The sequence below is a fragment of the Lates calcarifer genome, linkage group LG1, assembly GCF_001640805.2.
Source record: "Lates calcarifer isolate ASB-BC8 linkage group LG1, TLL_Latcal_v3, whole genome shotgun sequence".
In the NCBI taxonomy this organism is placed as follows: Eukaryota; Metazoa; Chordata; class Actinopteri; family Centropomidae; genus Lates; species Lates calcarifer.
In genome coordinates this window covers 10,217,007-10,229,564 of record NC_066833.1, presented here as the reverse complement: position 1 = coordinate 10,229,564, position 12,558 = coordinate 10,217,007, and the positions used below count along the sequence as shown (strand labels likewise).

The following is a 12,558-nucleotide window of genomic DNA, read 5'->3' as shown; positions in this document are numbered from 1 at the left end:
CTTGACAGAGATAGATGTCACAGGCACAGACACACACACAGACACACACACCACCTATTCAGTAATTGTCGGAGGGTACAGTGTGTTTCAGTGTGGGGATGGAAAGGTATGTGTAGGTGTCAGGATGAGCACAGGTTCACAAAGGTGTGTCTGTTTGCAGCGTGCAATAAAGGTGAGCAGTCTGTCAGAGAGGAGCAACAAACAGACTTGAAATATTATTCCATCAATTAGAGTGTGAGAAACATGTTTTCAAACGTGCGTGTGTGCATGATGCCTTTATTAAAGGGAGGGAATGGGCATCAAACCCATGCAATGTGACTATAAATACATTTATTACAGAGTATGTGTGAAACTGGCAGCGTGAAAGAACTAATGAGGGTTAGCAGTAAACAAAAAAGTTTATATTTTTAAATTCCCTCAACAAAAAAAGAACAATATGCATATAATACAGGCACCATATGGTAAAAGGTTGAGACGTTCTTTGATACTGATATTTTTGGCAGTTACCAAAAAGTTTTATGCACATGTATCACTGCCTTTTGGACTGATCTGCACAGAGCTTGAGAAAAACAAGACGCATTAAGAGTTGTGACCTGCCAGAATCAATATCATCAAAAAAAAAGCATCTCTAGTCCCAACCCAACTTCAATCCTTCAATCCCAACACACTATTTGAAGCTTCACTGTTAAGTGAACATGTGTCTTTATTTATCTAATCTTTATTTATTCAGTGACATGACCGTCCACTGTCTCTATTTTTAACTTTTACACACAGGGCAATGCTCTTTCTGTATAATTATGATATAATGAACTTTCTCTGTGCTGTATCTTCCCTGTTTCACTGAGTCAGAATACACTAAAGAGGATTACATGCACATTTAGGCTAGTTTCAGCTATTTTGGCTGTGCATATTTCTTAAAGTTCTGTTTCTGACATGCTGTTGCAGAGGGACATCCCACTTCCAGAGACATATCACACTGCAGCAGTCTCAGCCTCTCTCCCTCTCTCTCTCTCTTCCCATCCTTTATTAAAAACCAAACCAATTATAAATATCATTAAAGCAGTTTTGCATTGGATAGCTAACAATCCCTAGAGCCTAATCCTGGTGATAAAAATCTAATTTACTCCACAGATCATGTTGATATGAGAAAAACCATGCAGTCATTTATTATTGTGCCTTGTTGCCTGGTCTAATACAGGGCATTTAATATGGTTTGATAAGTCCAGGAGGGCCTATTAGTTCCAGTAAGGATGATAGAGCTGGATTTAAATTAGAATGAATAAAAATAAATGACTTTTTTTTCCAGCACTTCTCAAAACAGTGATGCAGAACTCTCAGCTTACGGACTAAAACCACTTCATAGTGCCACTCGTACCACCACTACAGCCATCTACAACTTTTTATATATAGATATATATATAGACATATATGGCTTCAGGAATGGGTTATCTAATCACATCAAGTATAATGATAATCAACACATTTTTAGGATTATTTTGGGCATACAGGGTTCATTTATTTTCACCGTGTGTCATATTATCTCAACCTTTTAAAAGCATTTACACAGATAACATCAAATTATTCAGGTGATGCATCGTCACATTTGCACTTTATTTTTTTATTCCAGCAGGATATTCAGGCCAGACTCCTGTCAACCCTCACACAACAGTCACAGAGATGTTGTGTAATAGAGTGTGTTGTATAATAAGCCAAATTTCAACTGCCACATTAGAGTCAAACTACAGTATGTTATATGGTCACCATCTTCCTACAAAGTTTCCCAGGAGAGATTAATTTCATGATCATAAATAATTATGTTTACTGCCTCATGAAAACAAGGGAAGTGTTTCACCAGGTTAAGCTGTGGACCAGATAATTAAGCAATTTCATTTACATAAACCAATTAACATTTCCACATGCAGTATGCCTTCTTCAGAGTCAACATGATTATCCTGCCTTTCTACATCACCCACACTCCCAGCTGCTCTCCCTGCCGTCTTACTATACCACTTCTCATATAGAAAAGGACACAAAGAAGTTGCTGGTATAAGCTACTGTATTTGCTGCCTGCTTTAGAGGAAAGATGAAAAAACATAGTATGTTCCTGGAGGAAACAAATGGGGAAATCTGAAAATAATACATTCTGGTAAGCTGCTGTGCTGTCTCTTTGAACTGGTTCTCATTCTGCTCTGAACTGTTGGTAATATGCAGCAGCAGCAGTTCTAGACCATGTAAAATATACATCAGCAGTACACATTGTCACCATTTTTTCCTTTTTTCTGTACTAAGCTGACTTCTTTTGTCTGTTGGGTAATCACTTTTTATCCTCTCATGCCAAGTCCAGAATCATCAGCTTTCTTTTGGGTATCTCTCACTCTCACATCTTTATTCAGGCAGTTGAGGTGACGTAAAGATTTCTGGGTTTTTCTTTTTCACTATAAAAACAAAACTGCTGCACGCAGAAGATGCTGAGCACTTTGTTTTCTTACTTCCTGCATCGGTATATCCTCACAACAATTCCCAGCTCTCCTAACTATTTACACATTTGCCATAACAACTTTATGGGGTGTTTATATGGCAATGACATATATTGACTATATTTATATATTGACCCTTGTATTGATTGATTAATATACTAATTTAAAGCACCTTTAATGTTGCATTTTCCAACAATTATTTGTATCACATTCAAAACAGAACTGGCTCCAAATCTTGCCATTCACTGTGAACTGTGAGCCATTAACTGAACTGAAAACAGCGAACATGAAGCCAATGTCAGACTAAATAATGAAGTAGTGACAAAAAGGCGATTCAGCCTCTAAAGCGCAACGATTATTAAAACCTCCCAATTTAAAAGCACTCCATGTAAACCTGCAATTGTCTGATGTGACCATTTAAAACATTTTGCTGCACAAGCTGATGCATCCATTTTTTATAGCCTCGCTCTGTGTGTGTGTGAGTGTGAGTGATTGTATCTCCTCTGATGCGGAGCCCGGCCAGGTAGCTTCAGGCTTTGTTCAAATTCAATGGATTATTTTTGTCACTGCCACACTACACCACGGCACGCTCTGGGCTTTAATAATAACACTAAGTCTACCTGTGAGGGACAGAGGGGCTTGTTAAGCTTCGCTGCCATCTCAGGTCGCGGTGTCATTGATAGAGCATCGAGTAATGTGTGTGTGTCTTGGGGTGGGTTGTTATAACGCTGGGGGATTTAGGGGATAAACTGCTCATTTTGAGGTTTCTTTAGGGGAAACTGTTCTTATTTCGCTCTCTCTGTTTCTCCGTGTAATTATATGAATACTCTCAGAGTTGCTGTTAGTTCTAAGTGAAACATCCCCACTGGGTCTCCAGCTGTCTGATTAGGACAGACAGCAGAGGTGGAGGAAGGCATTAATTTGTGTGTATGTGAGTGTGAGTGACAGCGCTAGAGGTAAAACTGTAATACGGTGTAATGACGGCAGCTGAAGCACCGCTGCTGGCGTTCCTCTCCCCTAATACATCAGACATGCACCACTTGCTCGACAGAGAGCAAGAATGACTCACTTTAGTCCGGCTCATTTGTATCCATCTGTGATAAACAGACATTTTCAATAATTTGTTATCATTTGTTTGGTCTCAGACACCCTTTGGGGGGTTGGCATTTTGAATTTCCACATCATTGTGGCCGATGAATGGAAGAAAGGAGTTTGAGATTTTTGTGTTGCTTGCATTGCCCCATAATTTATATCAAAAAGGAAATTGCTTAATATATCGGTGTACCTATTGAGAGAACACCAGAACCAAAATCATTTAATTGCTCGCAATATATCATTTTCTGAGGTTAATGCAGTTGCTCTGTTTTGCACTGTTTAAAGATTTCAGCCCAGACAGAGAACTGCACGACAGGTTCTTAGCCGAACTGTCTGAGTCTCTCTAAACATGCAACGTGATAATGCCACCATTATCAAACACCAACACCGAGGCTGCATTATCAAACAGGCGAAAAATGTAAGAGCCCTGGGGCAGCAGACATGAAAAGAATGATACCACTGTAATATCTCTATGATAAATATGAAGCTACAGCCAGCAGCAGATTAGCTTAGCTTAGCACTGGAAGCAGGTAACCTGGCTCTTAATTTTCCATATTTGGCTCATATGTGTTTATCTATTTGCCTAAATAAAGTTGTGTTTTATTGAATTGTTTCAAAGCAATTAAAACCCAGAAAACCTGGGGCAACACTGTATCATCACAGCACAGGAGTACTGGTTGGTGTCTTGGGCAATAATGAAGCTGCCATGTGTAGTGGGTAAATGGGGGCGCAACAACAAATTGAAGTACCTTTCTTTTGCTAGCTTACACTACAGGTAAGAGCAGGATATTTTAGCATGAAGTGGAGAGAAAAAAATATCCTTGATTTTTAAGTGCACATCATTCTGAGGGAAGTGAAAAATACCCATTTTCCACAGTCATTCAAAGGTACACTACACCATGCTAATTTATCCAGCTCTACTTGTGAGCTGTGATGAGGATGATGGGGAACTGAGAGCCAAATGGAAACTGTAAGAGAGCAAAAAGATTATTAGTACAGAGGTGTTAGAGGACAAAATGAATCAAAGAGGGCCAGGATTTTATGACATCTGTAGCCTGATCTTAAAGCAGTGATAGTGCTTGAGCAAGTAGCTGTTGAAGTAACTGAATCCTGAAAAGAGAGAGAGCTGCTGTTCCACACGAATACAAAACACTAGCACATCACTCCTCTGAACATGCAGTGCTGTGGTTGACCAGACAAAATTTAATGATGATGTTTTCAGTGCAAAAAAATGGGAACATGCCCTGATTTTCTCGTACTGAGTGGAAACACAATGAAAGTTAAATCGTCCAAGGTGCTGGAAAGACTCAGACAAACTTTTCTGAGTGTGAACATCAAATAGACCAAGTTTGTACCAGAAGAGCTGAATTGTGTGGGTTTTTAAAATATGCATAAAACCTGTTTGACTTTTTGAATCTAAACTGAGCTGTCAGAGAGGTGGGAGGAGACACAGATATCTCTTTTTCACTCTCTCCTCTACTACTCCATGAATGTAGATGATTCATGACTTAAAAGTATTTAAAAGTCGCAGAAGGGGGTGTTTTGATGTTAGCTTGGGTGATAGGCTCGCGGCGGTCAAAAATAATTCAGATCAAAGGCCAAAGATGAAGATTTCCTTCTCTATGAATCATCGTTGAGAAAATGACGCCAGCACGATAGAGAGAGAGAGAGGGAGACAGAACGGTGGCAGAGAGTAGGATGCAGGTTCATGGCTGCCTAATTAGTCTCAGCCTTTGACAGGAAACATCTGCCTGCCTCTGTTGGGTGCTTGTCACTTTCAAACTGGAGGGAGTCATAGGTTGTAACGTGTGAACAATATCAAGAGACTTTATCACCCATGACTCAACGGTCTGCCACTATTTTGACACAGAGTCAACTGTCTCTCAGTGGATCTGATGCCAGAACAGCTGCTGCAGAGCACACAGGGAGAATTCATTATTTACAAGGCACTTTAGTTGATAATTGGAGCATTTACTGCTTTTATTTAGTTTCATTTTACTTTAGGTTTATTAAGATCATAGGTTTTCTTTTCATTTCTGTCTAATACAATGAAGTCAGAGCAAGAAACACAAGCAGTCAGATGATCAGACATCAAAGTCTGGGTCTCCAGCTGTCACGCGCTCATATGACAAATGTGAAAAGTATTTTGTGGCTCCACAGGGAGCTGAGCAAAGTCCGTCAAAGTCTGTCAGCAGCCAAGTTGCCTTGTGGGTAATGTAGGCACCCAGTTGTCTGACAACATTAAAGCAGTGCAATACTGAAGCGCTGGACAACTCTTTACAGTTACACCAAACTTGTTTATTTGGGAAGAAAAACCAAACGTACATGTTGTACGTTAATAATGGGACAGCAATTTTACATGGGCGAGACCATAGAAACCCACAGGGCCCCTGCAGGCAATCATCAGCCCCTACCTTCCAGCCATCGTAGTTACATTTCGTTTCATCTGAATCCACATTATATATGAAGTACAGCTTGCACCAAGCGAAACATCACACTCACAGATAAAACCTCAAAAACTCTGCCCTCACAGCCGACCAATGACAAAACTTCTCTCTAGCGTAGTTTACAATAAAGCACATCTGTTAACATTCAAGAAGATTTTTTTAAAAAGAAGCAAAGTCTCCAACACTCCCACAGAACATAATCTTAAAATCTTATGTTGGAAGAATCACTAGGTGTTCAGACGTATGCCGTCCAAAACACAGAACTGTTACACTCTGACAGAGACCAATGACATTTACATTGGAAAGAGAAAGTAATAACACACCTGTGGAATGGGAGTATTGTTACATTATGCTGTTGGGAAACAGGATAGAGGAAATCTAAGCCTGGGGAGTGGTAGGCAGTCAGGAAGAATCAGATGTCTGTCATCTGATAGTCATCCTATACTGTATGCTGCAGTTACATATATGTATATAGACTCATTTTTGCAAACTGGAGCTAAATGTTCACAGGTGGGTGAGGTCCAATGTGGAAGCCTCAGTGTAAAGTATGGCCTGTCTTATTAGACCCAGATAAATGCTCTGCAATCGTCGGCAGGGGAAATAATTATTCAAGATTGGAATGGGATTTGGAGTGAAAGTGAGCGCTGTCAAACGACAAAATTCCCATAATGAAGATGGGAGCAAGAGGGGAAGAAAATGTCCCTCCTTTGCAACTCTTTGGTCTCAATGTGCTCGCTGTCTGCTGCTGAAGCCACGACTGAAACTCTTCAAAACGCCCCCAATCTGCTTCATCAAGGCATCATCAAGCAGCACACTAAAATTTGCATTTTTTCTCTCAGGAGCTTGCTTGCTCACTCTGCCAACCCCTGTTGCTTTGTGTATTATTGAGGGAAGCTGCCCAGGAACATGCTAGAAATTCATGAGAAAAAACAACTTCTGACTTAACAGAACAGGCCGATATATTTATTCATTACTGCTTATTTGTCATTGCTGTCCTGTTTTGGTTTGACATTAAACTATTTCCATTGCAAATACATACTGCACCTGCCGTTTGTATGTAGCGGTTGGGACTGCAATTGAGCCAGTGTTCAAAAACACAAAAAAGATCATTTGAGTCGAAATTCCCGCCGAGTCGAAGTGCGCTGTGAAGTGTCATCTGTTTCCCCTGCCTCATCTATATTTAGACCTTCATTTCATCTGACTTGAATCTCGTCATCTGCTCCATGCCTGCATTTCTTTATCAGCAGTCACTTTAAAGATATATGTAGTACCTGAATCTTTAATTGGTGTTTCATCTTAACCTATCTGCTTTCATTCCCTGTGTAAAAACCTGAACTTTTAACATAGTCATACATACCATTAGACACTGTTGCTCTGAAAAGCATCAGCTATGATTACAAGTAATAGCTTGCAGTATGATGGAACTTTAACATATGTGTATGTGTGACATGTATGTGCCTAAAAGTTGAATGCAAATATGAGGGATTCAGGAGGGCAGTGAGGGAAAGGAATAAAGAGAAGGTCATGATCAAATCTCCACGCACAAAGACACAAAATGCAAACAAATGTTAACTGCCTCTGCTCATCTATCTTGACATATTTTTTCTGCTGGCACAAACAAATGACAAGAATCCAAATAGAGAAATTCCTTCAGTAATGACATCCTAACGTGCAGCTCCCTTTGTCTTGCTGCAAGGCCCTCAGAGTTTAGATTCCTATGATGTTGATTAAAAAGCAAAACATCCTATAAATAGATGATATAATCCAATCCAACACACATATACACATCACACAAACACACATAAAGTAGACACAGCCCCCTGAAGCTAGCTGCGGGGTGGACTTGTACACAGGGAGCGATGCATTCTAGGAGAGGCCCCACGGAGAGGAGAGAGGAGGCAGCATGTGCAAGGTTGAAGGTCACTCACTATCTACTTCCAAGAATAAGCATGCATTGACCGCAAGTATGCATTCATTCTTTTGTGTATTATTTAACCAGACAAGTTGACATTATAGTAGCTGCCTTAATGCATGGGTCAAGTCTGGTCATGTTGGGTCACGTTTGTTATGCCCAGTATCACGTACAGTGTCTCAGCAGGCTTTAAAGAAACACACAACAGGTTAATGACGCAACAAGGATGAAAATGGAAGAGGCTTAGCAAGAGGCAGTTCTGAGAGAGATTCCCCCACTGAACAGAGGGTTCTGACAGTTTTAAGTTGAAAGATCAAATCCAAGGAGTGGATTTAGTGAAATGAAAATAAGTGGTGCCAGACACTGCCTATCTCTAACCTCAGTATAACTGAGGAGAAGGCAGTCAGGCACAACAGAGGCAGCGCCAGACTTGCAGGCCAAACCTCAGCACTCTGACACGTATCTGCACCCTGAGTCATTTTCAGAATAAAAGGTGGCCTGGCTGCATTATATTTAGTTTCAGCACTAAATCAATACATATCTGCAGGAGGAAATGGGAAAATCTTCAGTCAATCGTGACCTTTCCTCCAGATATAACATGTACTCACTGTGGGTGTGAAGGGAGTCTGGAACACAAAATTAATCTGTCTCGAATGAGAGACACATGTTAAAGCGACGGGACAATGTGATTCATGTTGAAGAAAAAAATAAACACTTTCTGTTTGGGATCTTTCATTGTAACCTTTTCTCAAGTTACAGGAGGGAAGATTAGGGAGACAGGTGTTTTTCCTTGTAACATGAATGTGTTTTTCCATTTAACTACTAACAGATAAATGTGCAGTTTCCACACAACCAAAAGCCAGAGATATTCTCTGTTGCTACACTTGCTGAATTTATTTTTGTTTGAAGACAGCCTAATGGAAAGCTTTTGGCTATGATGCTGCTGCCCTCCTAGATCGTGTACTGGCAGCGATGCCTTTATTTAAATAACTGTGATAAGTATAATAACTGGTTAGGAGTAGTGCACATTCAGTAAGAGAATACTGGGTTAAAAGGTGCTTTCTGTCTGCTGATCCTGCAGAGTGTTAATCTACTAACATGTAATATGTCCATTTTACAAAAAGAAAGACACTATCATGCACTCTTCCTTGTTTTCGGTGCAGGATAATAAACTGATTGTAGGGCACCAACTGTTGTCATCATTATGTAATTCCTTGCATCCTTCAGGCTTTCTGACAACATCTACATGCATGCAATCAAGCCATCATTAGCACAGTTCAATTAGCCGTTTCACATGGAGTGGATTTATTATGTGAATATGCAGCCTAAGGACTCTGCAGCCACCAGGGATTTGGGTTATTTTTACTGTGTTTTTTACATTTGCTCTAATCATAAGAAACTGATAACTCTGAACATTATTTTGCTTCACTGAATTGTAGCGACATTTAAATCATTACAAGGCTGTATTTATTTATAACTGTTATCTAATTGTTTTGGAGGTAAAATATTGATGTGGTTTTCCTACCTTATGCAGAGCCAGGCATGTTATCAGGCCTAATTGTAGCATGCCTTATTTAATCTTCAAGCAAGTTTGTATTCAAAATGCATTCCATGGTCTGCTCAAGGTGAGATTCCTCGTTCCATCAGTGTCTTTCCAGAATGGATATACTGTCAGGAATGACTGATGGTCAGCAGTGTTGTGGTTGACATTAAGAGTAGGGTACTCGCATGTTAAAATGTAGATCATTAGTTACTTATAAGTCAGTATTATTGGCTCCATGTGTTCTGTTGTTAATTTTCTTTCTTGATGCAGATTTAAAAAGGTGAAAACATGCCGCTAAAGAAAGCAAATCATGTGAATGAATGAATGAATGAATGAAATGAAAATTTAGAAACAGAGGGGACAGAAACATGTTTGTAACTGCCCTCTTGAATGACACACAGAAGCATTTGATCATGATCTGGTTAAGACAAGTACACTTATAAAAGATTTACAAAGCACCAGAAAAAAATAACTGGTTTGTTCAAACACTTCAATAACTTTATGCAGCCAAAAGTCTGATCTGCAGAAAAATATGCAAACTCTCGGTCTGTTTCTCTGTCTCCCGTTTTCCACGTTTTTGTCAGTGTCTCATAAACACACGCACTTGATCTTGATCTTTGATCGTAACATTTGATCGGAGTCATGCAGACGTGTAAATAAACCTTTTCACCCGTTCTCCTCACAGCAAGAGGCAGATTCTTTGTAGGAATGTAAACAAGTTATTTTTTCTGTCTATATTTTTGATTGTCCATTTTATACTTTTTTCCCCATCTTCAATGACAGTGACTGGATCTTCCCATATCTGTTTCTATTCCTCCTTCACTCTGCTCTGTAACATACACGCATTAACAAAGACATATGCATTCACCATATAGCTCATGATACTACTGATGTTAATGATTCTGAATGAGCAGGAAATACATGTCTGACTGAACAAATTCTTATGGGGTAAAGATCGGGGGAGTGGGGCGGTGGTGGTGGGGTTTGTGAGAGATCAAGAAGGAAGCTGCCAAAGGAAAGATGAATAGAGATGTATATAAATGTATACAGATTCTTTATACAGTAAAACAAAAGAGTGAGAGAAGTCTTGTGGGAATTAGAGAGGAAACAAGAAGTAAAGGTGAAGAAAGGTGTTTAAAATATGTGGAGGCTACAGGGAAACAGGATGAGAAAGACTGAGAAGAATATCATTAAAAAGGGATGATGAGGGAGTGGAGGTTTAGATGCGACAGCGTAGTGAAAGTATGACATCTGTGTCATGATAAATGAACGATGACTACGCTGCTCCCAGTGCTCTTGCCATGCTTGGAACCCTCCCTGGAAGTTTTGTTCTGTAAGCTCATCAAGCACCATCTGCGACTCACGCTGGATTTCCTCCACTGTGTCACAACAGCGACCCTTTAGCGTGAATTTCATTTTGGGGAGGAGGAGGAGGAAGTCGCAGGGGAGCAGGTGGGGACAACAAGTGTGTTGATGTAGCCAAGAAACGTAGACATTTGTGAGCATGTTGTCATGATGGAGTACCCAACTGCCACTGCACCACTGTTCAGGCCAATTGCATGTCCTCCCTCAGATATCTCAGAACGATGTAGAACTCGGCACTGACAGTCTGATCTTGGGGGTTGAATTCACCAAGCGAACTGTCAAAGTGAAAGATGAGCTTGCTCTTGGTTGTGCTCTTGACCTTCCGCAGTCTTGGAAACTGCAGGCTCTCCCCCTACAGAGGCTGCTGTTTGGTCTCTGGGTCGTAGCCGTAGACCCAACTCTTGTTACCAGTTGTCGACATGAAGGCTGGGTCATCCTAAGCCTGTTGCCTGTTGAGATCTTTGCAGACTTCACCACAGTGCTGGCTTTTCTCCAAAAAATGAAATCACAAATGCACACCTGCAAAAACCCATGTAACACGGGTCCCACTGTTTATTGCACAATGAAACACAGAATACTAATTGAGCACAGCTTTACTGTGTTTGCTCGCAACAGGAACATTCTGATCGCACCTTTTATGGTTGTATTGTTTTGAAGGGGAATTATGAATAGTGCCAGAGAGTTTGTGTGATAATTAAGGAAACACCACTCCTGCTGGCTAAACAAGAGAGATTATTCACAGTGATGATTTTTATTGGTTTAAAAATTGTATAATTACTATTTCAATGGCAGCGGGCCTCCCTAATCAACATGTTTATCTAATCATTAAGAGCTAAGGTACGTCTACATGGTAGGTTTAGTGATTGATATTCAGGGGCCCCCAATCTTTTCTGTATTTAAAAATCACATTTCCATTTTGCGTACATTAAGAAGAATTGAGTTGTACAATTATCATGAGAATAATGTCTTTATACGAGGTAGTAGCACTGATGTCATGAAGCATGATGATTTAATTTACCTTCAGTAAGAAAGCAGCTATCTTATCCTCAATTAGCTGCATGAGCTGCATCTTTTGTCCTCATTTCTTTATCAGCACACAAAGTCCTAGAGTTAATGGTCCAAAGTGATAAGATGTAAAGCACTCTCCTGTCCGTTGACCGAAAACAGAAAATATCCAAAAATAATTCACTGTAAATGTTCCTTTTCAGCGCAACATGTCTCTACTGTGTGTGTTTGTGTGTGCGTGTGTGTGGTTTTAAAGGTCTTGTAAGGCAATGATACAGCTAACACGGCGGTAGCAGATGGTGTTGAGTGTAATGTCCAACAGATGGGGAAACATCTTAGTTTGCAGTTACCCAAAAGGCATTTACGGTCACTTTCATTCCTAAGTGTTTTTCTGTGCTCTCAACCCTTCTTAGCCACAGCAGGCTTCACTCAGTGGCTGTATACTGTGCGCACACACACACACACTTATACACTGTGATAATGGAACTAAAAATGCAATTTTGAAAGGACCTACTCTGACTTTACTCTGTTCTCTCTCTCTCCCTTTCCCTCATCAGTATCTCAATGTGCTTCAGCACTGGGATGCGGACCCCACTACGAATACGCCATTGAGGAGTTCTGCCTGGCCAAATTCAGACTGGACATGCAAGAGCTGGATCAGGGACACTGGTGCAACTGGGAGGACACCGTCGAGTGAGTAGGATAAACACACAC

At 40.3% G+C, this 12,558-nt stretch overlaps 1 protein-coding gene across 2 annotated transcripts in view; it reads left to right on the top strand.

Moving 5' to 3' along the window:
• The window catches only part of ramp1 (receptor activity modifying protein 1), a 48,274-nt gene that overhangs the window by 17,124 nt on the left and 18,592 nt on the right, over window positions 1–12,558 (top strand). For both annotated transcript variants that reach the window (XR_007813043.1, XM_018682277.2), the window contains exon 2: window positions 12,402–12,537. Coding sequence is in view for 1 of the 2 variants with exons in the window: in XM_018682277.2 (XP_018537793.1) it covers window positions 12,402–12,537 (136 nt within the window). In the remaining variant the exon portion in view is untranslated. The remainder of the gene's footprint in view (window positions 1–12,401; window positions 12,538–12,558) is intronic.